Consider the following 25,430-nt stretch of genomic DNA (forward strand, 5'->3'; position numbering starts at 1 on the left):
TACCACCGCTGTCACTGCCACTGACACCACCACCACCGCCACCACCGCCACCGCCACCGCCACCGCCACCACCGCCACCGCCACCGCCACCACCACCACACCACCACCAAAAATGAAACAGAAATGATAAAAAGGAAGAAGTAAATGAGAAAATAGAAGGAAAGAGAGGACCATGTAAAATCCTTATTATTCGCTCTGACACTTTAACCCTATAACAAATGATGGGCCTTTTGAAACACACATGGTCTGCATATCAGTGGGAGGAGGATCCCAGCTCTTGTAAAAAAACAAAACAAAGCAAAACAAAAAACAAATATGTGACTTTGCACTTCTATGAAATGGTTCAAGAGATTTGCATGTGGCTGGGCGGTGGTGGTGCACGCCTTTAATCCCAGCACTCAGGAGGCAGAGGCAGGCGGATTTCTGAGTTAGAGGCCAGCCTGGTCTACAGAGTGAGTTCCAGGACAGCCAGGACTATCCAGAGAAACCCTGTCTCGAAAAAAACCAAAAAACCAAAAACAAAAACAAAAAACAAAAAACAACAACAACAACAAAAAAACAAAACCAAAAAGATAGAGAGAGAGACTTGCTTGTGACCTACTTGTAGCCTCCCATGCATTTTGCATCTTCCTTTGGTGACTGATAACAAATCAATAACTCACAGAATCTTGCATGATATAAATGACACATAAATGGCTGTTATACTGCACAGTGTTTAGGGAACAGCAAGAAAAACAAGTTGCATCTCTCGAGTAGAGCTGTGACTTTTACCCTCAAATGTCTATGCAAATTTATTCTTTTGTTTATTTTTGTGCTAGGGGCCATATGCCAAGGAGTAGGTATACAGTTCAAAGGACATCTTTGGGGAGTCAGTTATCTCCTTCCTCTACGTGGATCTGGGGTACTGAACTCCTGTAGCTGTGCCTGGTAGCAAGCCCCTTTGCCCACTGAACTTTCTTCCTGCTCTACTCTTAATGCTTTTAACTCAGGGTTGGTTCAACTCTCGGATGCAGGACTGGAGGATACAGAGGGCCAACACAGCCTGCCCAGTCTTCAGCCTCCATCAGGAACTCTGTTCTGATCTACTCCAGCCAAGTCAGTGTGCTTTCTTTATCCTGCACCCTGCTGAACACATACAGGCTGGTCCCATTTGGCCACTTAGTTGCTTGTTAATATTGTCAAGCCATGTCCCAGGGCTGGCTGAGGCCTTGTTTACTAACTAGATTGTAAATCCCTTCTGGACAGGAAACATTATTTTTATTTTTCCTCTAGATTTATATATTTTCTTATAAAAATGATAATGCTGAGGTTAAAATGACTGGTTACAAAAATAAATGTATAAAAGAATAAAAAAATCTTTCTCCAGTCAAGTTCGGAGGACCAGAGTTAACAGTTGTGGGTTTCTTCTGTGATTTTTTTTTCCTTAAATGGGGTCCAACTCCACCTCTCTTTCTCTATATTGCTTGGTTCAGTCACTTCTCCTTGTCTGGGTCTATATCGTTTCTTCACCCCGTCTACTGCCATGTCACATTCCGATCTGGATGCATAGTCATTTCTTTAACACGTCCCCCAGTGCCAGTCAATCAGGTGGTTGATGTCCAGTATTTAACTGTTCCAATCCGCAGCGATTACAAAGCCTCAGGCACTCGCTCTTCACACATCTGTTTCTGTAGGCTAAACTCCCCTGTGAGGATCCTCTGGGTCAACTGTACTGTAAGCTCTGACAGCTAGCCGCATTGGCTTCTTAAGGGCTGTCCTAAGCTTCCCTCCTGCTGGACTACTGTGTGCTGTGACATCCTCCGTACAGTGCCACTCTGGATTCCTGTAGCTGTTCTGGTCTTTCTTGTCCCCTTTGCACTGTGTACTGTTTTCCTGTCTCTTCCTTCAGACCCTTGCATGGTACCACCTGCTCTCCAGTAAGCACTGTTTCTAAGACAGAGCCTTCACTATTCAACTCTGGCTGTCCTCCAGCTAGCTGGGAAGCATATAGACTGGCTTTAAATACATGGTCCTTAGTCTCCACAGTGGAGACGTACAGGCATTTGCCAGCATGTTTGTGTCCTGCAGTGATTTCTTCTGTTGTTTGTTAACTTAAAGATAGAGTCTCCTGTAGCCTAAGCTCATTATGTAACTGAGGGTGTCCTTGGACTCTGGATCTTTCTATGTTTACCTCTCAAGGGCTGGGATTACAGGTGTGTGCCACCACATCCAGCATCCTCAGAAATTTCTGAAAGGGAGTCGCGCACGTGTGTGTGTGTGTGTGTGTAATTGTTTCGGGGTAGAACCCTGAATATCCTTCCTGATATAAAGACTTTCATACTGTCCCTAGGGACCTCAGGTTCTCATCAGTAAAATGGAATTAGTAGAAGCAACTACATCCAGTGTTGTTTAGGATTAAACTAGATGCAACTTGTTAAGTCCATAGGAGCATGCTGTAAACCAGGTCTCTGCCCCACAATCATCTCCAAAGTAATAGTCATTTGCCACATAGTAATTATTCCTGTACTGATGGGTCTTGTAATTTCACCAAAAATCAGTCAATCATCAATCAGTCAATCAATCAAATAAACAATAAATAAAGAGGAAAAACCGTTGGGACCTATGTTTGATATCGTTACATATAATTTTGATTTAATTATTTCCCCATCAGTTTCCTTTCTTGGATTTGGTAGCTCTAGCTGAGTACTTAGTATCCTCGAGAAGTTACATACTGCTCCTTGCTGGAGGTGGGGTTGGATATGGGCTTCCCTTGGCCCACCACACGGGGGCACTGTGAGTCCGGGACTGTTTGGCCCCTGGTACAGATTCCAGGAATATTTTGACTTCTTCCCTAGGGATCTTTACTCCCAAATCCTGCTCCCTGCCTCCACCCCAACACATAGGAGGACTAAGGCTCTACTTGCTGGGCCAGCCCATGCCCTGGTAGGATGCAGAAACCCATAGTTAATTGGAGAAGGTGCTAAGCCTTTTTGGCATGAGAGAAGATGGGCCATGTGGATCTTTCCCCCTGGGCACCCAAGCAGATCCTTCCTCAGGAGACAGGAATAAGCACAACAGGAAAAGCAGGTTCCTGGAAGGCAGGTGCTCTGTGCTGTGGCTCAGGCTGCAGAGGGTTCTCGGACAGTGTCACTAACTCACTGTGAACGCTCCCTGGTCTCTGAGTCTGGCTCTGCTTCTTCTACTATCTAAGGAATTGGAATTCTAAGGAATTGCTTCAGGCTCTGCACCTTAGATTGCTGAGCCTTGGCAAGTCTAAATATGCCTACTAAGTGAAGGAGGGCGACTCACTCAAGACCACTCAGCTTGGAGAACAGCAGGTAGCCTCTAGGACCCGATCCCGTTGATTGAATCCAACACATGTTTGTGGAGCAGTAGAGTCGGGGATTTGAAGTTCTTTTCTGAGGTCATAGATGGGCAAATCTGCATTCTCAGGAATGGGCTGAGAGAAGATCCCCCCCTCCAACCCCTAAGGGAGCCACTCAGATTCCTGGAACATGGGAGTTACTTTCTGCAGGGATAAGGTGACTTTAGGTTTGCTGAGGGCTTTGTGCACAGAAAGCTCTCCCTAAGTTCAACTCTCATGGATGCTGTGAGCACATTGACGCACAGCTTTGGCTCTGCTAGCAGGCTGCCACCAGGAAGGGAACAGTGGTCGCAGTCCACAGGCAAGGGTTCTCACTAGACTGCTTTCTCACACTTAAGTCCCATGCTGGGTCCATGTGATCTCTGAGCTCCTGGAGCTGCATAAAACCGTCCTGTATTTTTCTCAGGAAACAGACTACAGCTGGCATGGCAGTTGTAAAAGGACCAGGAACTCTCCAAAGGCCCGGACTCCTGACCTACCTCAAGACTAGGTTGACTAATTAATGTCAGTCTGAGCCACCACTAACACAACGCTTTTCTTTAAATCCATTCACTTTTGGTACCTGAACTATGGGGTACAAGAAGAAGACAGGAAGATTAATTAAAAAAAAAACTGTATAAAATTTCCACAAGGAAACCTATTACTTTGTAGGACAATTAAAAATATATAGTCTGATAGATGCATACAAAAGATACTTTTGATTAAATGTTTGTAAGTGCTGAATCGTTACTTTAATGAGACATAAATTCATAAGCTATGCCTTTGTGTTTGTGCTGTATATGGTGTGTGTGTATATATGTATATATATATATATATATATATATATATATAAAATTTGGACACTCATGGAGGCCAGTGGAGGGCAAGTGCTGTCCTTTCTCACCTTATACCTTGTCCTATCAAGACAGCATTTCTCAGTGAACCCAGGACTAGGCAGGTGACCAGTAAGCCCCAGGAAATTTGGCTCTACCTTCCCTTCAAGGAGTGAGGTTAAAGGTGTGTTGGGACCATGGTTTGACTTTTTACGTGGCTGCTGGGGATTTGAACTCAGGTCTTCATGCTTGCATGGCAAGCACTCTTACCCACTGAACCATCTCCCCAGCCCAGAACTATACTCTTAAGAGAAGCTTTTATTACTCATTGAAAATACGAATCATTTGCTATAAATGGAAAGCCATAATTAAAAAAAATATAGAAATACAACATTCTTAGTACATTTTGGATTGCTCCAGACTGGCAGGCCTCAGGCCTGCTCTCCCTTCCTCAGGATGAAGAGGTTAGTATAGGTAGAGATGAGTTGACATTTTGACCTTAAAGTGAGAGACATTCCTTTTTGAGGGACCTAAAGTATTTAAAGATGTGAACTGAGACTCCCTTTTGCCTTGGGAAGCTCAGTCCCTGGCACATAGTAGATGCTTCATAAATATTTGATCAATGACTGAATATCTAATTCAGAGATTCTTGTGCCATTTATAGCTGTAATTTGAAGCTAACACATAGACCTCGGAAACATACATCTGATTTGATTTGACCCGCAGTAGAGATATCCCTGGGAAACACTGTGTTAGTGACCCCATGGCCAATACTGATTTCCTGGACAGTCTTAGGATTATGCTTTTTAAGCAGACCTAATGAGACAGCCCTCTGAAAGGGCTGGGGTGTGTGTGTGTGTGTGTGTGTGTGTGTGTGTGTGTGTGTGTGGGGGGTGAGACCTTACCACTTGTGTGAGGCATTTCTATTATTTTCCTCTACCTTCTGTTGTGTGCTAGGAGGAGGAGGTGAGGCTTAGATAAGAAGGGATAAAGTTGGGGAACAGATGTTCTCGTAGACCCAGCTACGTCAATTGGCTCTTAGGGGCTTTGAGTGATTTAGGAGGTTTGTGAAGTGCAAGGATCAAAGGCTAACACCCAGCAGGGCCCGTACAGAGAGAAGCATGTTGGTTGGACATGTTCCAAGGAGGTCATCCTATAGGGTCTATTCCACAACTCTGAAGAGGAAGCACTGAACATTCAACTTGCTGTGAGCCAACGAAACTCATTGCAACCACAGGGCATCCTTGTAGAATCACAGTTACTCTTTAACAAAATTCTTTCTTTGTATCAATCACTGGGCTAAAAGCATGGCCCCTTTTTGCCTATGTGGTGGTTAGATTTAATTGCCAGCTTGATGCAATTCGGAAGAGAGCCTCAACCGATGACTGCCTAGAGAAGGCTGCTCTATTGGCATCTGGACGATCTGTGAGGGATTGTCTTGATTACCTTAGTTGAGGTAGGCCCACTGTGGGCGTCATCATTCCTTTGGAAGAGGCTTCTAAACTGTGTAAGAGTGGAAAAAGTAGCTGAGCACAAGTGTGCGCACATTCATTCTCTCCCTGCTTTTGCCTGTGGGTGTGAATGGCTGATTCTTGTTCCTGCTGCTTTGGCTTCCCTGCAGTGATGGACTGACTGTATGTAGCCCAGAACTGTGAGTTGAAATAAACCCCCTTTTCCACTGGGTTACTTTTGTCAGTGTATTTTACCATGGTAACTGGATAAGAAACTAGAATAATTCTTCATTTCATCATTCCCGTTCTTAGGACAGCTCCACTTGGCCATGCAATGTCAAGCTGCAAAGGATACTATTCTCACTGTAATGTACATTTCCAGCCTGCATTTCTGGTCTAGAGACCATGGTTATTCCACGCGGACAGACAGAAGCCCAGATTCTACAAGTAAGTTCCCAGAGGTCACAGAACAGGTGGGAAGTAGAGTATAAAAGTTGAATCTTTGAATCTAGGCAGCCAATTTGAATAAAGGCCCCAAACCGGCAGAATAGCACTCAGGAAGACAGAATATATATGTTGACAGATATAAAGATAGGAAGAATGGACAATGAGCATCTGTCAACACTGCTTATCCTCAGGCAAGGGAATTGTGGGTGAACTTTCCTTCTGGTGATTTTTGGTGTTTTCCAACCCCTCCCCCATACAAATTAATTATGGACTCAGTTAAAACTCAGAAAAAATCCAAGCAATCCCACAAGATATGTTAAATCACATACTAGCTAGTTTTAAAAATGATCCTATTTTGTGTAATTCCCATAGCTTGACTATCAGAGCTGGATTTGTCGCTGTGTTAAAGATGACACAAATATAAAGCTTTACCTTTGGAGCTTGTAGGAGATCCTTGCAGGTAAGGGTCAGAGACATTGAGAGGAAATCTTTCACTGCTGAGCCCAGAAACCTTCTCTGTTAGTATCAATGGGCTTATACTCTGCTGACCTTATACCATCACTATGGGGATAAAAGGAGACGGGGTGTCTTTTTTATTCCCACACTGCTCACTGTGCATACCCAAAAGCCTTTACCTAGCCCTGGTGCAAAGCCAGAACCACTGAGCATGCTTGCAGATCAGAGTGGCATCATTTATTTGGTGTACAGAGCACCAATACTGAACTCTGGTTTGTAGCATCCCACTAGGTTGTGACATTCAGGGGTTCTTGGATTATAAATTCAGATTTAACTTATTTCACAGTTATCATCAGGCAAACCCATGATCTCAGGGGAGCCAGTGGGAGGTGAAACCAGTTTGATCAGCTTGTAAATGGAGTGAGGCTCTTCCCCCTGCCCCCCATTCTCTTATTAGCAGTGTGTGACTACACCTTCAGCCAAACTGCCTCTCCCTAGCAGACAGAGTCTGACCCAATAAAAGCTAGAAAAATATAAAACGCTTGCTAATTCTTTCAGCACTTATTCTGTAAAAGGAAGCCCTCCTGCATTTGGAAACCCCCTTTGAGGTTTTCCCATCCCCATTTGCAGAGATCATAAACTCATCCAGCAAATATAATGTCTTTGGGGCCAACAGACTCATGTTAAGTTTTAAAACAAACTGGAGATAAGAGTAAGCAGGGTAGCCGTTTACAGTAACTGGTTCCTAAGGTAATCATTGACTTCCATGTTTACAGACATCCTCTGTAAAGATCCCTCTGATGGCTCAGCACTTCATTCATGAGTGCTTCTTTTCATGTTCTTAAATACTAGATGGGTCCCCCTTCACCAACAATTCCTACCACCCAGAACATCCCAAGTACTTTCTCTGTCCCTACGATGCATCCTCTGTCACTCTCTGCCTTCATTCCAGTTCTCTGGTCTGTCCCTCGTATTTGTCTCTAATTAGAATGTGAACTTCTAGAAAAGCGAGTTTGGGTTTGACTCTGTCTCTGTTCATAGCCTAACATAGGGCACAAGTTATGATAGGCATTTTGCTAACATACACTACACAGATAGTAGTCGAGAATAAACATAATAAAATATGTTTAAATATGTTTAAAAAAGCATGTTAGCCCTTAGCTATTCAAAGAAGTGAAACTTCTGGATAAGCAATACTCAAGCTTGTGTTAGAGATGCAAGATCTGACTGGGTGGTGATGGTACACACCTTTAATCACAGCCCTCAGAGGCAGAGGCAGAGGCAGGTGGATCTCTGAGTTCCTGGTTTACAGCGCAAGTTCCAGGATGGCCAGGTTTACATAGAGAAACACTGTCTCAAAAAGAAAAAGAAAGAAAAGAAAAGAAAAAGAAAAAACAAACAAAACAAAAAAACCCAAACCCCAAACTAAAACAAACAAAAAACAAAAAGCTCCAAAAATCCAAAAGAATAAAGGACAGACAAACAATCAGACAGACATATAATAGTTGGTCTGAGGACATGGCTCAGTAGTTGAAATGCTTATTGTTCAATTGTGAGGATGGGTTTTCTAATTCCTAGAATCCACATACATGCTGGCTAGGCATAGTGACCTGCCTGTAATTCCAGCTTTTGAAGATGGAGAGAGGGTATACCTAGAGCCAACCGGCTAGTGAGACTAGCCATGAGTGAGCTATTGGTTTGGTTGAGTTATACCACCTCAATGAGTAAGATAGAAGAGTGATGGAGAATAATTCCCAGCACCAATCAGTGTCTCTACATGTTCTTCTACACACACGCGTGCATTCTCATACACATGTCCATATGCACATACACCCTTGCACATACAAACACACATACATGCACACACCCACTCACACACATACATACACATACACACATGCCTGAATGTGTGCTTGTGCACACACACACACACACACACACACACACTCACATATACAAATACATACACATACACACACAATCGCACACATACACACACATACACATGCCTGCATGTGTGCTCACATACACACACATGTTTACTCTCACACATACAAATACACACACACACACACACACACACACACACACACACAAATAGGGAAAAATAGAATCTTTGATCCAGTGCATCAGACCTGCTTCTGAGCAAGACTCAGAGGTGAGAAATACCATTCCAAGCCACGCTGATGTGCTTATTTATTTGTGCAAGTACACATATGCACTCAAGACTATAGGTGCCACTCATAGGAGTCATCCATTTAATGACGATGACGATGAGATCTCTCACTGGAACCTGCTTTTAGACTATACTACCCACCCAGCCAGTGAACTCCAGGGCTCCTCTCTTTTCCTTCCCCGAAAGTGCATGCAACCACACCTGACTCTTAAGTGTGCCCGACAAGAGTCAAGCTAAAGTTCTTATGCTTGTGCATGGAGCAAGGACTTCGCTGACAAAGGCATTCCTCTGCAGCTATTTTATTTCACTTTTAAGACACAGTCTCATGCAGCCCAGGCTGGCTTTAAACTCACTTTGTAAACCAAAGATTAAAGAAAGAAGATCATGAAGCTGGGAAGAAGATTGGGGTGGGGTGGGGAGGCTAGAGAAAGTTGAAAGGAGAAAGGAGTGGATAGATATGATCAATACATATATAAATGTATGAAAACGACAGAAAAACATTATTTAAACAATAATAGCAACATGAACACCCCACTTTCAGTCCGTAGCTGAGGATGTCCTTGAACTTTTGACTCCTCTACTCTCACCTTCTGAGTCCTGGAATCACAGGTAGGCACACCTCGCCTGCTTAAGTGTATTGAGATGGAACTGATGTTTTCATGCATACCAGGCAAGCACTGTGCCAACTGGGCTATAGCACCAAGCGTACAAACTTATTTTTAAAATTTGTTGTCTTGCGTTTCTTAGCTCTCAGGGAAAAGCATGGGATTGGTTCCCTCATATTCAGTTCTCTTATGGCCCCTATCGTTAGTAGGATAAAGTTCAAACTGCTTGGGCTGGAATTTAAGACCCATTGAACTTGGCTGCAATGAGCTGAGCCTCTGCAACATTCCCTGGCCTCTTTCCTTCTACTAACGCCTGCTGTCCACTGGCCTGCGATGGCTCTCCTTTCCAGACCTGACTTGGATGGACTCCTCCTTCTTATAACTACTTTCTTCTGGGGTGTGAAAACAGGCAGAAACTAGCACAGGGAAACTCTGCTAAGATCTGGGTGGTGCCGGCAGCAGGTGGCAGCAGGCAGGCAGGAGGGATGGGCTCTGTAGTCTCAATTTACACAGGTATATATTGGGTCCTGGGCGTATGGGACTCAAGTAGCATCACAAGCAGCATTTAACTAATGGAACCGAGACTCAGTTTCAAGCATCACTGGCTGCAAACCTGGACATGCTTCCATAACACACAACAACTATTTTTCTACTTTAGCACATTTCTGGGATAAGGAAAAACCAATATTATTTACTTATGTCTTTTTTGTTTTAATCTTTTTTTTTTTTAACTTGGGTCTTCTTAATGTTGTATGCATTACATATTTTCTGTTTAGCCATTAAAACCTGTGCATGTATCTAGAAGCCAAGAGGTCTGAGGATTGCTTTCAGCTGCCAAAACTGGTTAAGCAGATAACTTAGCATCTTATGGTTTCAGGTACCCACAGCCCCACTGAGTCTCCTCTTTGCTTACCCACAAAGCAGAGAGTCCCCAGATTAAGTGTATCTGCTGTTTCTGCATGTGGATAAGTACACTTGAGTGCAAGGACTCTTGGAGGCCAGAAGCATCAGATGCCCCAGAGCTGGAGTTAGAGATCCCTGTGAGATGCCGTTAGGGTACTGGGAATTGAACCTGGGTCCTCTGGAAGAGCAGCAATTGCTCTTAATCACTAAGTAATTTCTCTAGTCCCTCCTTCCTCTCCCTCTCCCCCTCCTCCTCCCCTCCCCCTCCTTCTCCCCCTTCCCCTCTCTCTTTGTTTTGAGACATGATCTCATTCTATAGCTCCAGGATATATTGGCTATTACTACATAGCTCAGGTTGTCCTTGAACTCATGGCAGTTTGCCTGCCTCAGCCTCTTGAAAGACTAGAGTCACAATCAGGCTCTATCACATCTATCTTTATTCCTTTTCTTTACTTATCCAAATGAGATCCACTTACTTACCTAACTGAACCCAGCTCAGTTCTCATCTCTGCCTTGAGAGCTTCCCTGACTGTCCAGACACATCATTTTAGTTTCTCAGAAGCAGAGCCCATAGTGCACAGGCCAACATAAGACTCTATTGTTTACAGGCAGTACCTTCAATCTCTTTAGGCATCTTATAAACTCTTTACAAGATAGGGTCTATATTTCATACTGCTATCATGGGCTGGGCATACAGTCAACTTCTATTGGTTAACTGTTGATTAATTGGTGTGTCATTTCCAATGTCCAAGAGGTGATCCTCCTGCTGACAGCCCAAAGTGGGGAGTAGGTGGGTGGAGTGTCACTACAGCATGTGAGGGGACTCTTCCAAATTCTGTGAAGGTTGTATGCTTTGACTTCATGGGAAATAGTGTTTTGCTTGGTGGAAGACTTTCACAGATTGAGCATTGGTGAGATTTATGGGGAGGCAGCTATAAAACTTTATAAGGGGGTATAAAAAGAAGACATGTATAAATGGTGAGACCTAGCTTGCTTTTGAACAGAAGTCCTTATCCATCATAGATTCATTTCTCCCCAGATTCCTCTGAAGGTCCAAAACAACCTTGTTAAAATCCCAACAAGTTTTTGGGGTAGGTAGATTTAAAAAAAAAATATCCCAAAGAAATACATGCATAATTATTAAATATAAAGGAATAATTATGAGAAGTCCAGGAAATTTGAAAAAAATGATGGAATGACTTTGGAGATGAGTTAGCTCATTGCCTGAGTATATTAATTAATGCTGTCCATAAAATATGAGGGCAGGAAATAAGGAAAAGGCAGAAAGATCCATAAAGTTATACAGTTTAGGTACAGAACCAAATACACAAGAAATTTTATGTGTCATTTCAATGCTTTCGGGAAAAATAGATTATTTGTAAATAATGTTGGGGTAATTAGAAAGAATTAAAGTTGGATCTTTACTTCATCCATTTCTTAAACACAAATAAGCTTGTAACAACTTAAGATTGTAGTATTCAAAAACCCCATTGAAATACTAGAGGAGATCTGGGCCTGCTACCACAGATCTGTAATGCTGGACACTAAGGAGTCTGAGGTGGTAGGAGTTGGGTTACAAGTGGTAGGTTTACCTGGGCCCATGGGGGGGGGAGCTCAAGTATAATTCCAGCTTATGCAATTTAGTGAGTCCCTGTTTCAAAAACGTAAACGACAACAGCAGCAACAGCAGCAGCAGCAGCAGCAGCAACAACCACAACCACAACCACAGCAACAACCACAACAACAACAGCAAAGAAAAACTAAGCATGGGACTGACAATTTAACTCAGAGGTAGAATTCTTGCCCAGGGTGCATGAGGCCCTAGTGTGATGGTTTGTATATGCTCTGCCCAGGGAGTGGCACTATGAGAAGGTGTGGCCCTGTTGGAGTAGGTGTAGCCTTGTTGGAGTAGGTGTGTCACTGTGGGTGTGGGCTATGAAACTCTCATCCTAGCTGCCTGGGAGTAAGTATGTTAACAGCCTTCAGATGAAGATGTAGAACTCTCAGCTCAGCCTGCCCGGATACTGCCATGCTCCCACCTTGATGATAATGGACTGAACCTCTGAACTTGTAAACTAGCCCCAATTAAATGTTGTCCTTTAAGATTTGCATTGGTCCTGGTGTCTGCTCATAGCAGTAAAACCCTAACTAAGACTAACCTAGTTTAGTCCTCAGTATTGAAAAAAAATTAGAACAGAATATACATAAATATTTTAATGGTTTGAATAAAAGAAGGATTTTAAGTTGTAGCAGAATTTCAGGACTGCTAAGGAAGAAATGTAGATGATGAATTTGTTGAGGTATGTTTATAAGATCATAGATTTTATTTATTTTCTTGCTTTGGGGAACAAGATATGGCTTTGAACTTGGTGTATTGCCAATGATGGCCTTGGCCTTCTGATCTTCCTGTTTCCATCTCTCTGAGTGCTTAGATTGTGGGCACGCATGACCACAGAGGGTTAGGTGGTACAAGGCAAAGAGCCAGGACTTCATGCTTGCTAGGCAAGCACTCTTCCAGTGGAACATCTCTCCATCCCAAAGGCTGTAGACTTTAAAATCAAAGACGTGAGAAGAATTGAGAGAAATACTGATTTTGTTTTTGTTTTGAGATGCTGGGAAGTTGAACCCATGGCCTTGGGCATGTGAATCAAATACTCTACCATTGCTCTACATTTCCAGCCCAAGAGAAATATCCGTAACGTAAGTGACAACAAAAGAAATGACATCTCGGACACAGAAAAGCTCTCTTTGAAATCAACCGGAGAAAAACAAATCAGCAGAAAGCCAAGCAAATCAGATGGATAAACAAATAGGATCAGGACAGTGGTCAGCTCAGGAATTCGTGAAAAGTAAAATTCTTCTGCAAATAAACAACACGAAACATTTGAGCGCTAACAGTTGAGATGAGAGCTTACAAAGTTCTATGGGGTCAGGGAAAGCATTGGCGTGATTACTAGTAGATAAGAGCATTTGCTGTTCTTGTGGAGGACCAGAGTCAACCAAAGTTCCAGCTCCAGGGAATCTATTGCCCTCTCTGAACTCATTTGGTAAACACACACACACACACACACACACACACACACACACACACAGAGTCTCACACACACAGTCACATGCACAAATCTTAGTGGGAGAAAGTGCTAATGTTCAGTTTGTGAAGGGTATAGGAGAGAAGACATTTTTTTGTGTGTTTCAGTGGAAGGAGTGACTTTGGGGTTGGAAAAGTGGCATTACCTAATAAGATCAAATGAGCATGGTTTCTGACTTATGTATGACACCCAGGAACTTGTCCTCTAGAAGTGTTCTTGAAAGAGAACAAGATGAAAAGAGTAGGGAACCAAAGCAGTGCTCCCCCAAACTGAGAAATAACCCAGATTCCCAACAATGGGGGATTGTAAAATAAACCATGCAGCCCTCATGCCGTGTAAAACCGTGTATTTACCAAAATGGTAAGATTGGTCTAAAGCGACTTACATAATAATATTAAAAAGAAAAAGGTAGCAAGTTCCGTGAGATCATGACTACAACCTACTTTTTAAACGATTTATCTATTTTATGCATGCGAGGGTTTTGTCTGCGTGTATGTGTGTGCACTGTATGCGTACCTGGTGCTACCAGGACAGAAGATGGCGTCAGATCCCCTAGAACTGGAGTTAGAGAGGTTTGCAGGCAACCAGGGGGATGCTAGGAGTGGAACTTAGATCCTCTAAGAATGACAAGTGTTCTTCATGGCTGAGCTATCTCTCCATCCCTAATCTGATTTTTATATAAAAACCCTCTTTCTCTCCTTATTCCTCTTCTCTCTGTGTATATAGTGTTATATTTATTAAAAAAAATCTGAATGACTAAAGACTGAATTGTTGATAGTGCTTATTTCTGAAAGATGGGCGGTGTGAAAATTTTCACTTTTATCTTTTTTTTTTTGTAATAAACAAATGCTGCTTTGTTGGAGTGTGTGTGGGAGAGAGATTGAAAATATAATGTGTGAGTGTGAGTGTGTGTGTGTGTGTGAGTAGGTGTATGTGATTGTGTGAGTATGTGTGAGTGTGAGCGTGAGTGTGTGAGTCTGAGTGAGTGTGAGTGAGTGCTAGTGAGTGAGTACGTGAGTGTGAGTGAGTGAGTATGTGAGTGTGTGTGTGTGAGTGAGTGTGTGTGTGTGTGTGTGTGTGTGTGTTGAAGTTTACACAGAAAGAGCCCCTGGTGGACACTGAAGCCTGGCCTTGGCTTATGGGGTATGAAGTCAGGGGTTGATGAACTCCCAAGGTCTCTTCTCACTCTGACTCAGCCTAGTGCCCACCATTTTGAAATGTGTCTGAAGTTAGCAGAGAAAGTACCTAGTCTCTTTGGCCCGAGTGTCTTTGAGCCAAGAACAAACAGGCCACCCAGCACTTGATTCTTCCTTGCAAGGTGGCAGATGAGCCTGTCGGCAGGCTGAAAGGCCCACGTGTCTCCGATGAAAGGCTCCACGACAGATCAGGGGCAATTACTGGCCTTGGGGAGCCAGATGGGAAACTAGCCAGATTGGACCACTTAGGCCATTAGGCTCCACAAGATGCCTTTCATCCCGTCTCCCAGCAGCTGTTGGCTCATTTGAGTTTTCTTTCTGACTCATCCCTTTGTTCCGTCATTTGGCTGGTGGGATCAAACTTTTCCTATCTCCAAACTCGTCTTCCATGTTTGGCTCTGGACCCCCATGTGGCTCTGTATATCTTTGTTCCACCTGTTTGGCCCCATCTGGGACACTGCTCCCTCAGGGGCTATGTCTGGGTCTGGCAAAGTCTTTGTCATCTGGAGCCCTCCGTGCTCTTTGACTGCAGTGTGAGTGATGCCAGCCAGTTTCAGCTCCAGGGTGTCCTGCCATCTCACCAGAACCACCTCTTGCCTTCTCGTGTCCTGAGAGCCAAACACGTTGCTTGGCATTGTGAAATTTTATATGATGAAATGACAGTTCTTTTGAGAGCTGACTGAAAGTCACTCTCCAGGTTCTAGAAAAAAAGAGCTCATTCTGGTTCTTAGACTAAGTCTGCGAGCATGCCCTAAAATGACTATGGGTACTGTGTCAGTGAGATAGGAGCAAAAAGATCTGGGTGCTGTTCCACGGAGGAGGCATGACTGTGGATAATAAGAATGCACGGTGCATTTCAGAAAGCTGGAAGAAAGGAGGTTTTGAAAGTTTTTATGGGAAAGAAATGATCACAGTCGTATACGGTGGCTTATGCTTGTAGTTTTAGTACTCTGGGGACAGAAGCAAACGGGTAAACTTGTGAGTTCTAGGCCAGTGGGGGTACTTAGTGAGTTTCCATCTCAAAACTAGGAAAAGATCCCAGGAGGCAGAGGTGCACATCAGTGAAATGCATTTGCTGCTCTTGTAAAGGACTTAGGCTCTGTTCCCAGCACCCACAGGATGGTTCAAACCATTCGCAAATCCACTTCTAAGGGATACAGCATCTCCAGCATCCACGAGTGCCAGGCACGTGCACAATGCATGTACATACACTTTAGCAAAACATTGACATGTATAAAAAATAGTAAATCATAAAATATGCAAGAGGGGGAGAGGGAGGGAGGGAGGAGGGGGAGAGAGGGAGAGAGAGAGCAAGCAAGCTAATTCAGTCCTCTACAATTTAGAGATTAAATAATGTATAACTGTATCAAAGTATCACATTGTATCCCATTACTACAGACTTCATGTTTTTATGTTTCATTGAAAAAAAATCAATTAAAAAGCCCCCTGAATTTCCTGATCTTTATCATGGTTTAAAGACTGCTCACAGATGGGCAGTGCTCTGGAGGGAAGGGTCTGGAAAACAATTCCTTGCTTGGCTGGCAGATACTCTGTAGGATAGATACAGAGATGGATGGATTTGCTGTGGCCACACGAGAAGAATTTCAGAGAATTTCAATGACTGAATGCATTCTATGTGTGTTATAAATAAACATGTTATTTGTAAATGTGTCACTCAGACATGGTTAGCTGGAGCTTCTCTTGAAAAGTAGGTGCGACTGTCTCCTAGGTCCCTTCTTCATAGTCTCCTTTCAATTTAAACTATCAGTATTCCTGGGGGTTGTCTGACCACAGCTTGGCCTTTTTGCCTCTTTGTTTCCAGTTTTTTGATGCTCCTCTTGCTTTATCCCATGCGGCAATGGTCCTCTGAGAGAACAATCTCTCATACCATGTGCAGTGTATGAATCCTGAACTTCATAGCTTATAACCATAACTCCCAGTATGATGGAATTTAGAGGTGGAGCCTTTGGGATTCAGTCTTGAAGGTGGAACCCTCAAAAATAAGAATAGTGTCCTAGTAAATAGGACTCTAGAGGGGCAGGGCAAGTGCTTGCTTAGTATATATATGTAAGCCTGGCTTCCATCACAAGCATATAAAAAATTAGGGGTCTCCAGAGAACTCTCTTACTCTCCATGTGAGGACAGCACAGTCAACCTGAAATCTGGAGGAGACCAATAAAAAGAACTGGATTGTACGGATGAAATAAAAAACCAGAAGTCAGGGAGATGGCTCAGTGGTCAAGAGCACTTGTTGCTCTTGTAGAGGATCCAAGTTTAGTTCTTAGTATGCATGTGGTGGCTCATAACCTTCAGTGACTCTAGCTCCAAGGGATCTGATGCTCTCTTCTAACCCCCACAAGCACCAGACATGCATATGATGCACACATATATATGTACGTAGAGGCAAAACACACATATAATGAAATAAATAATTAAAAAGAGAAACAGAAATCCATCTTTAGTAAAAATAGACAAAACTAACAGTTCTGGACTATGGCTCTTTCTTGGAGCAGCCTGAGGGGACTGAGACTCCCAAACACATAGAGAAGATGCTGCATGCTAGATTACCTGATCTGCTTATCCCCTCCCATCTCTGTTCTTCTGTTGTCTCTGGGAGGTTTGAATTATTATTATTTTTGAGACAAGGTTCTATGTAGCCCAGGCTGGTCCCAAACTTACTGTGTGGCTAAGAATGCCCTTGAACTCCTGATCTTCCGCCCCTGACCTTTATAAGCACTGGGGTTATATTTCCCATATGGGCTTTTGGATGTTGGCATTTGGACTGACAGTGTCAGCAGGAAGTCCCCCAAACTCTGCTCCACTTTGCAGTGAGCCTCAATCGAACATCCCCTAGATGCCTGCAGCTGGTTGAGCATTTAATCAGGGAGATTAATATTGATCCCGGAATCAAGGAGATTTCGCTGATTATTTTGTTCAGCATTCCCAGGCTTAGGAGGTGAGCATAATAATTATGCGTAGTTTACATATTTACAACAACAATAATAGAAAACAACAGCTCAGCTATTAAGCAAGTTGTTTAAAACTGCACAGTGGCAAACGTGAGATTTAGTTCTAGCCCTGACTCCTTGAGTCCAGAGCACTGGTTCTCAACCTTCCTGATACGTTGATCCTTTGATACAGTCCCTCAAGTTGTGGTGACCCCCATCTATAAAATTATTTTTTGCAGCTACTTCACAGCTGTAATTTTGCTACTTTTATGAAACATAATGTAGATAGATATCTGATATGCATGGCTTTGATGTCTGACCTCTGTGAAAAGATTGTTCAACTCCCAAAGGAATTGTGACCTGTAGGTTGAGAGCCCTGTGGGTCATTTGGTCTGGAAGTGTCTGGGAGAAAACCAGAAGTACTGGTTGCACATAGGGAAGGAGAGACGTATGGAAGTTTGTTTGGGAAGGAGACATTCTTGGATGCTGTTGCTTTCAAAACATGTTCCATCTTTGAGAGTGTTGATGAGATGGATTGGAACGGTAGGGCAGAGTACCTGCTTCACCCGAGGTGGCGTAAGAGCAACTGAATACATGTGTTCCAGTGAAGCCTGTAGTCTAGGAAGGCCGTTTAGCTCCTGAGAGGAGTCTGAGTTCCTGATTTCAGAGGTAGAGAGCAGGTACAGACTCTCACAATAGTTAGAAATGGACTTGTTCTTTGTGATGGTTCATATTGCTTATCAACCTGACAGAGCATAGACTCACAGGAAATCAGCCTCTGGGCATGCCTGCAAGGGGTCATCCAGACTGTTAACCTACCCTAACTGGTGGCAACACTGTTCTTGGGTTCTGGACTGAATAAGATAGGAAAAAGCAAGCCAAGCATCAACATCCATCACTCTCTGCTTCCTGCCTGTGGATGCAGTGTGACTGAGCAGCCCAAGCTACCTGGTGTCATAATCAACAGAGCCCTGGCACGGTGAGCAAAAAACAAACAAACAAACAAAACAAAACAAAACAACAACAACAAAAAACCAAAATCCCACTCCAACATTCAGCTGCTGTTGTCAGGTATGTTGTCATAGCAATGAGACAAGTAACTGATACAGTCTTCATGATGAGAAGATGCTGTTCTGATCCAAATAACAATAAAACAACAATAAATTCAGTTACCATTGACTGATAGCAGTCAGGTGGCAAGTGCTCCAACTGACCTCATTATGCATTATCCTGTTCAGTACTCAAACAGTTATATGTGGGAGCTACCATTAATTGTCCCCATTTCACAGATTTTTGAAAGTTTCTTTGAGATTGGAGGATTTGCACTTAGGGCTTCATACATGCTAGCTAAGCACTCTCCCATGCGGCTATACCCCACCCCTCCCCCAGCCCTGTTTTCACCTTTTATTTTGAGACAAGATCTCACCAAGTTACCCAGCTGCCCTCAAATCTGCCATCCTCCAGCTTCAGCTTCCTGACTAGCAGAGATTACACGCCTATGTCACCAAGCTCAGCACATTTCACAGATGTTAAAGTTGGGGTTTAGTAGAGAGGTCATTTCTGCAAAGCCAACTGAACGATCTTCTGTTCCATCTTCTGTGGTTTCAATCTATGATTCAAATACTAAGGAATCAAGTACCCTAGAGAAGGTTTAAAAGGTAATGTGAATTGGTGCAACCACTATGGAAATCAGTGCGGTGATATTCCTCAAAATACTAGAAACAGGTGAATCACATAACTGAGCTATACTTCTCTTGGGGATAGATCCAAAGGACTCTATTTTTCTGATACAGAGACACATGCTCAGCCATGTTCATAGCCCCTTTCATATTATCTAGGACATGGACATAGCTTAGATGCCCAGCAGCTGATGACTAGCTAATAAAAAGGTGGTATCTATATACAGTGAAGTCATATTCAGCTGCAAAATAAAATAAAATTGTGGAATTTTATAGGTAAATGGATAGAACTGGGAAACATTATACTGAATGAATTCATCCAGATCCAGAAAGACAAACATCTCATGCTCTCGAACTCATGTGAAGATCCCAGTGTGGAATCTTGGGGTATGTGTTGAACCAAAGGGGATAGATAGCAAAGGGGTTACTGGTGGAGATGAGAAAGAGAGAGCTTAAGGGAGGTGGGGGATGGTAGAACATGGGGAAGATGGAGAATATGGTGAGGGAGGTTTAAGTAGAGAGAGGGATGGGAGGGTAGGATAGAGAAGGGAACCGGGAAGGGATAACTCACACTAAGGATGTCTGAAAAAGTCAAATGGAAACCTCCAATTTTATAAGCTTGTTGTCTCTCCTCCTTTCCAAATATTCATATTGGCACAGAAGAGTTGAAATGGAGTCACCCTACACAGAAGATAATACTCCTTTTAGAGACATAGGTTGACAAATAAAAAGTCCAACGTCAGGTGTGGAATAGTATCCCTTGAGCTGTGGTCAGAAATGTCCTCCTCTGCCCCACCCTCTACCCCCCAGGGGAAAAAAAAACCAACAACAGTATAGACGATTACCACTGCTCTTGATTGCCCGTGGGAACTCTATGGTAAAACTCCATTTTGAAGACTCCACACACTTTGTACATGGAGAAAGCAAAACAGGCAGAGAGAAAGAAGAGAGAACAGGGTGGACATGTAACTGTAGGCATTTGGGAGGTGGAGGCAGGAACATTAGGAGCTTGAGGCTTTCAAACACCCAAAACAAAATGTAGAACAGAACCCACAAGGGAGTGTATGTAAAGAGGAGGGGGGCAAAGAGCCACGTTAGGGTATGAGCTCTCGTTTTCAGATAACCTTTCTTTTCAAGCAAATGGAGAGAAAATATCTAGAATTAAAAAAAAAATCATCTTCTCCTCATGTAGACCTCGCAGAGTGAGGTGCATAAGACGGTGGCGAGACAAGGGATGCTCAGGTGGAAGATTTTTCTGCAGATTGTGGCAATGCCATGAAAGAGAACCAGAGGATAGCAAAAGGTGTGTCTGTAGAGTCGGGGAAGCAAAGGGAGATGGAAAGTCAGAACTAGGCCGCTGTTAAAAAGACCCCCCAAACCCCTGTCCCCATCACTTTCTTCTCATCGTTTTGATACAGATGAAAGGGTCTTAAGTACAATGAGACCGGAATGGTGGCTGTGGCTTGGTGGTGAAGCCAGGGCATTTTGGATTTTAGTCTGAGGAGTTACTGCATTCTGTTTCCTGGTGGCCTGTCCTTCTTGTTCAAGTGTACCTTAACTCTGCTCTGGGTCACCCCAAAGGGCTTACTTCAGCTTGCTAATTCTTCTGTCTGCTTCCTTCCTTGCAGTTCCAACCTGATGTTCAACCCCAAACCTGACAGTGTCGCTGAGCCTCAATGGCTCATTCTGAAAAATGGCTCTATTTCTTCCAGATTTGCATGCCTACAATGAGGGCACACAGAAAACTCCACCTGACTGAGTAGCAGTGAGGACAGGTGACTGGCTGGGCTCTGGTCTTCACTTTCCCCTGTGCCTCTAACCCCTTCTCTAACCCACTCATCGATCCCGGAGAGATGATGCAGTCTCTGAGGGCTCGAGGATAGTTTTGCAAATGCCAAGAGTAGGATGTGAGGAGAGGCCAGCTAGAAGCCGAGCATGTGAACCAACAAGTTTGGCAAGAGCATCTCGACTCATTCTTCTGAGGTCGCCGACACGCATGAATGTAAGCAGGCTAGCCCATCTGCTCTGAGCTCTCGCTGGCTTGGGAGAGGACAGTATGACCTTAGGAAAAAGCCTTGACCTGGCCACCTGCCTCTGGGTGGCTAGTGCTCCTTTTACAGAGCCAGGTACTTTATTCTAGACTCTTTTGATCTGCGTCTTTACCCTATGGATTTGTTAAAAGAAAAGGACAGTCTGGGTAAAACCAGCATTTGAAGGCTGGGTTTATTAGCCCCACTTTCTGTTTTACTTCCTGTGATGTTAATGCATCAAGTCTCAAAAAAAAAAAAAAATCAAAAAACCAAAAAAACCCAGTGTCTGTGAAACACTGACAAAAAAGTGTCGCCTGGTGCTCGGATGTACCATTTCTTTGTAACTGTTTCCTAGCTTTCATTAGGCTTTCCAAAGAGCCCTGTACTAAAAAAAGGGGATAAGGACCATTGATTTAAAGAAAATCACTGTTTGAATCAAGAGCCGGCTTGTCCACGTGCAGAACCACGCTCTGAGAAGCCTGGTTTCCATTTCTCTAACAAACAATTCGAAGTTAATAGTGTTGGCTAGGATGCAGGCGAAGGAGACTATTGTGCCCTGATTTGGGGAGTATGAATCGGTTCATGATTTCTGGAGGGAAATTGAGAGATGGCTGTACGGCTTTAGAGTATGATGTACTTGAGCTCTGTGTACAGTTGAATGGCCGTTCTGCGAATGTATCTTTGCAGCCTCTATTGTTAATTCTGGAATCAGACTGACAGGTTGGAATGTAGAGTTATTGTGTCTATCTCTGTAGGGGACTCAATCCCTCTAAACTACAGATTACTCATCTACGAAATGGAGATATTATCTGTCTGTAGAGTTCTTTGGAGGGTTAAATGAAAACATACATGTGAAATATGTTGTATTCATCCAAAGCATGAAAATCCAACAAATAAAAACTCGTGTAAAGGCACTTGTGGCTAAGCCTGATGTCCTGAGTTCAATATCTGGGACCCATGCAATGGAAGGAGAGACTCAATAAATATTAATTACTGTTTGCATATAATGTTTTGATTGCCATATTACTTATAATGACTAAAGTTGTAACCAACCTCAAGTATGTAACATGAATAATTGGCCTAAAGACATATGGCATGTAACTAGTTAAGATTAATGAGGTGAGTATGATCAGAAAACCATTTGCATATTTATAAGCTTTATATATATGTACACACACATACATATACATATATGCACATATATGTATATGTGTATATATATGAATATATTTATATATTCATACAGAGGGAAAGTTCTCCTCTCAGGAGCTAGAGGTTGATAGACAAAAGCCCAGTGCCAAGTGTGGGATACCTTGCCTTAAATTGTTGGTCAGGATATCCTGGAGACCCTCCAAACAGTATAGGCACTCACCACTGGTCTTAGTTGCCAACCAAAACTTGATGATAAAATCCTATTGCTGAAGACACTACATACATTGTTCACTGGGCATGGAAGAATTAAGTTGTTATTAACGAGGAAGCTTCCTACTTGAAGTCTAGTTAGCATTGAAAGGTTCTATGCAGGCTGTTGTGCGAAAAAGCTATCAACAGTTGTATCCATCTCTGAACCCTGTGAACTGCAGTAATGACCAGTGTGGTGTAGATACAAGAGTGGCACAAGGTTATGGAGGTAGCCAACTGCTTTCTGAACTAAAGTCCATTCCATCAGAGGACATCGTACTTGGTGCCAGAACCCATGGATAAGGAGCTAACAGGAGTTAGAGGTGAACTTTCTAGTTTCTTAACTGTACATGAACCAAACTGCTTTCTATAGTTATCTCTCCATACCCATATATTAGTGCAGCCCTCAGACCTCGCTAGAGAAGTCTCTTTGTTCAGTGGGCGGTGATTAATACAGAAACGCACAGCTGATCAAAGTGCAGAGACTAAATGGCAGTGGTGGACTCAACCACACAAGGGACATCTCCCACCACTGAGGTGTTGGGACCATAGTGTGTAAGAGGGAGAGGGAAGATTGAAGAAGCCAGAGGCTGGGAGGACTGGAGTTAAATAGTGTCCTCTGTATATGATGGGACTGCTGTCTTGATGAACACAACAGCTGTGCTTGCTTGGCCATGATTTGCACAAGATCAAACCAGTCGTCACCGTAGCGTGGAGGTAGAGGGGCTCTGGAATCTCTCCCTTATCTGAGGAACTATTGGTAGTTGATGATAACTTCTAGAAGAGGAAGATTCAGTTTTCTTGAAGGGTGTGGCCCTGTTAGATCAACAACACATTTGTGAGTATATGGGTACCACAAGTTGGAACTGGTGGGTTATTAATAAACAAATTAAAAGCTGGGCAGTGGTGGAGCATGCCTCTAATCCCAGCACTTGGGAGGCAGAGGCAGGTGGATTTCTGAGTTCGATGCCAGCCTGGTCTACAGAGTGAATTCCAGGACAGCCAGGGATACACAGAGAAACCCTGTCTCAAAAAACCAAAACCAAACCAAACCAAACCAAACCAAACCAAACCAAACCAAACCAAACCACCACCACCACCACCACCACCACCACCACCACCACCACCACCACCAAACAAATTATAAAAAGGGGGTCACGAAATTGGGAGTGGGTAGTGAGGTGGGGTGGACCTGAGGGGAATTAGAGGAAGGACTCAGGGGTGAATATGATAAAAATGCTTTGTATGAAATTCTCAAAGAGTTAATGAAATTGATAAATATATTGTATTAAAACGTTTGCAGTGTGGAAAGACACTACGGAGGAAAGACACTACGGAGGTTACAAGAGTGCATGTATGATATTCCACAGAAAAATGGCTCAGTAAACATTCTAGGCTTTTTAAGAGCTTTATTTGGGGGCATGGGCTTTTGCGATCTTCATCTTCCTCCTTTCTTGAATCTTTTAAACTTTCTGTAATGAACACATATAGTTTTTTTTTTTCAAGAGGACAAAACTGACTTAATGACTTAATTCTATGAAAAAGTGATGACTAGTCACTCTTGAGAAATATGTCATGACTGTGACCACTTTGGGGCAGGTTTTTTTCTTATATGAAAAGTTAGAGTTACGTTTGTTTGTTTGTTCATTTGAGAGAGGTTGTTATTGTATAGTTCGAGAAAGCCTGGAACTCATAGAGACCCTTCTGTCTCCGTCTCCTGAGTGGTGGGATTAAATGTGTGTGCTACCATGCCAGGCTTAAAATTGAGTTTGTAGCTGGGCAGAATAGCATATGCCTGTAATCCCAGGACTCAGGAAGAGGAAGAGACAGGAGGATCCAGGAACTCAGGTTCCCCAAGTCTGAGATCAGCCTGGGCTACATGAGACCCTGTCTTGAGAAACTGTAACTACGTTCATTAGGCAAAAGTGCTCGTAGTTCAATTGTGAGTACATGACTTTGAATCCTCAGAACCCACGTACAAGCTGGGCATATAGCATGATGATCTTTCATTCCAGTGCCCCAATGGGGAGATGGGAGGCTGACACAGAAATACCTTAAAAGAGCTATTGGGCTACTGAGCCTGGTACATAAGGCAGGGAACAAGAGACTCTCTCAAACCAAAAGAGTTTGGTCTGTGGCTCAGCGGAGAGCGATTGCTTAGCAGACAGGTTCTGGGTTAAATACTTATCATTCCAGGGTACTGCCACCACTACCACCACCACCACCACCACCACCACCACCACCACCACCACCACTACCACCACTACCACCACTACCACCACCATTACTAATAAAAGAAAGGCATCAAACAAGATAGAAGGGGAAGACCAGAACACAAGTTTTGTCCTTTGTCCTCCATATATATGTTGTAAGCATGCACGATTGAATGCAGGCACACGTAATTAATTAAAAAGTAAGCAAAATCAAGGGGCTGGAGGAAAGAGCTCAGTTGGTAATATTCTTGCTTTGCAAGTCACAAAGCCTAAGTTCAACCCCTAGAACTCATGTAAAAAATATCTAGGCATGGGAATGCACAGTTGCAATTCCAGCTCCGGGATGCCTAGGCTCCTTGGGCTCACTGCCCAGTTATCCTAGCGTGCTTCGTAAGTTTGAGGCCAAGGAGAAATCCTGTCTTTTTTTTTTTAATTAGGTATTTTCTTCATTTACATTTCCAGTGCTATCCCAAAAGTCCCACATACCCTCCCATCCCACTCCCCTACCCACCCACTCCCACTTCTTGGCCCTGGCGTTCCCCTATACTGAGGCATATAAAGTTTGCACGACCAATGGGCCTCTCTTTCCACTGATGGCCGACTAGGCCATCTTCTGGTACATATGCAGCTAGAGACACGAGCTCCGGGGGGTACTGATTA

General features: G+C 43.4%; 1 protein-coding gene across 6 annotated transcripts in view; it reads right to left on the reverse strand.

The window, feature by feature from the left end:
* Window positions 1–25,430, reverse strand: part of Adra1b (adrenoceptor alpha 1B) — a 125,909-nt gene that overhangs the window by 5,968 nt on the left and 94,511 nt on the right. Inside the window, exon 4 of one of the 6 annotated variants that reach the window (XM_029483752.1) lies at window positions 19,698–19,807. The exons of the other annotated variants lie outside the window; for them this stretch is intronic. Within the exon in view, the coding sequence (XP_029339612.1) occupies window positions 19,803–19,807 (5 nt within the window). The 3' untranslated portion in view covers window positions 19,698–19,802. Of the gene's footprint in view, window positions 1–19,697; window positions 19,808–25,430 lie in introns of those variants that run through there. 6 annotated transcript variants of the gene reach the window in all.

Source organism: Mus caroli, chromosome 11 (genome assembly GCF_900094665.2).
Source record: "Mus caroli chromosome 11, CAROLI_EIJ_v1.1, whole genome shotgun sequence".
Lineage (NCBI taxonomy): Eukaryota > Metazoa > Chordata > Mammalia > Rodentia > Muridae > Mus > Mus caroli.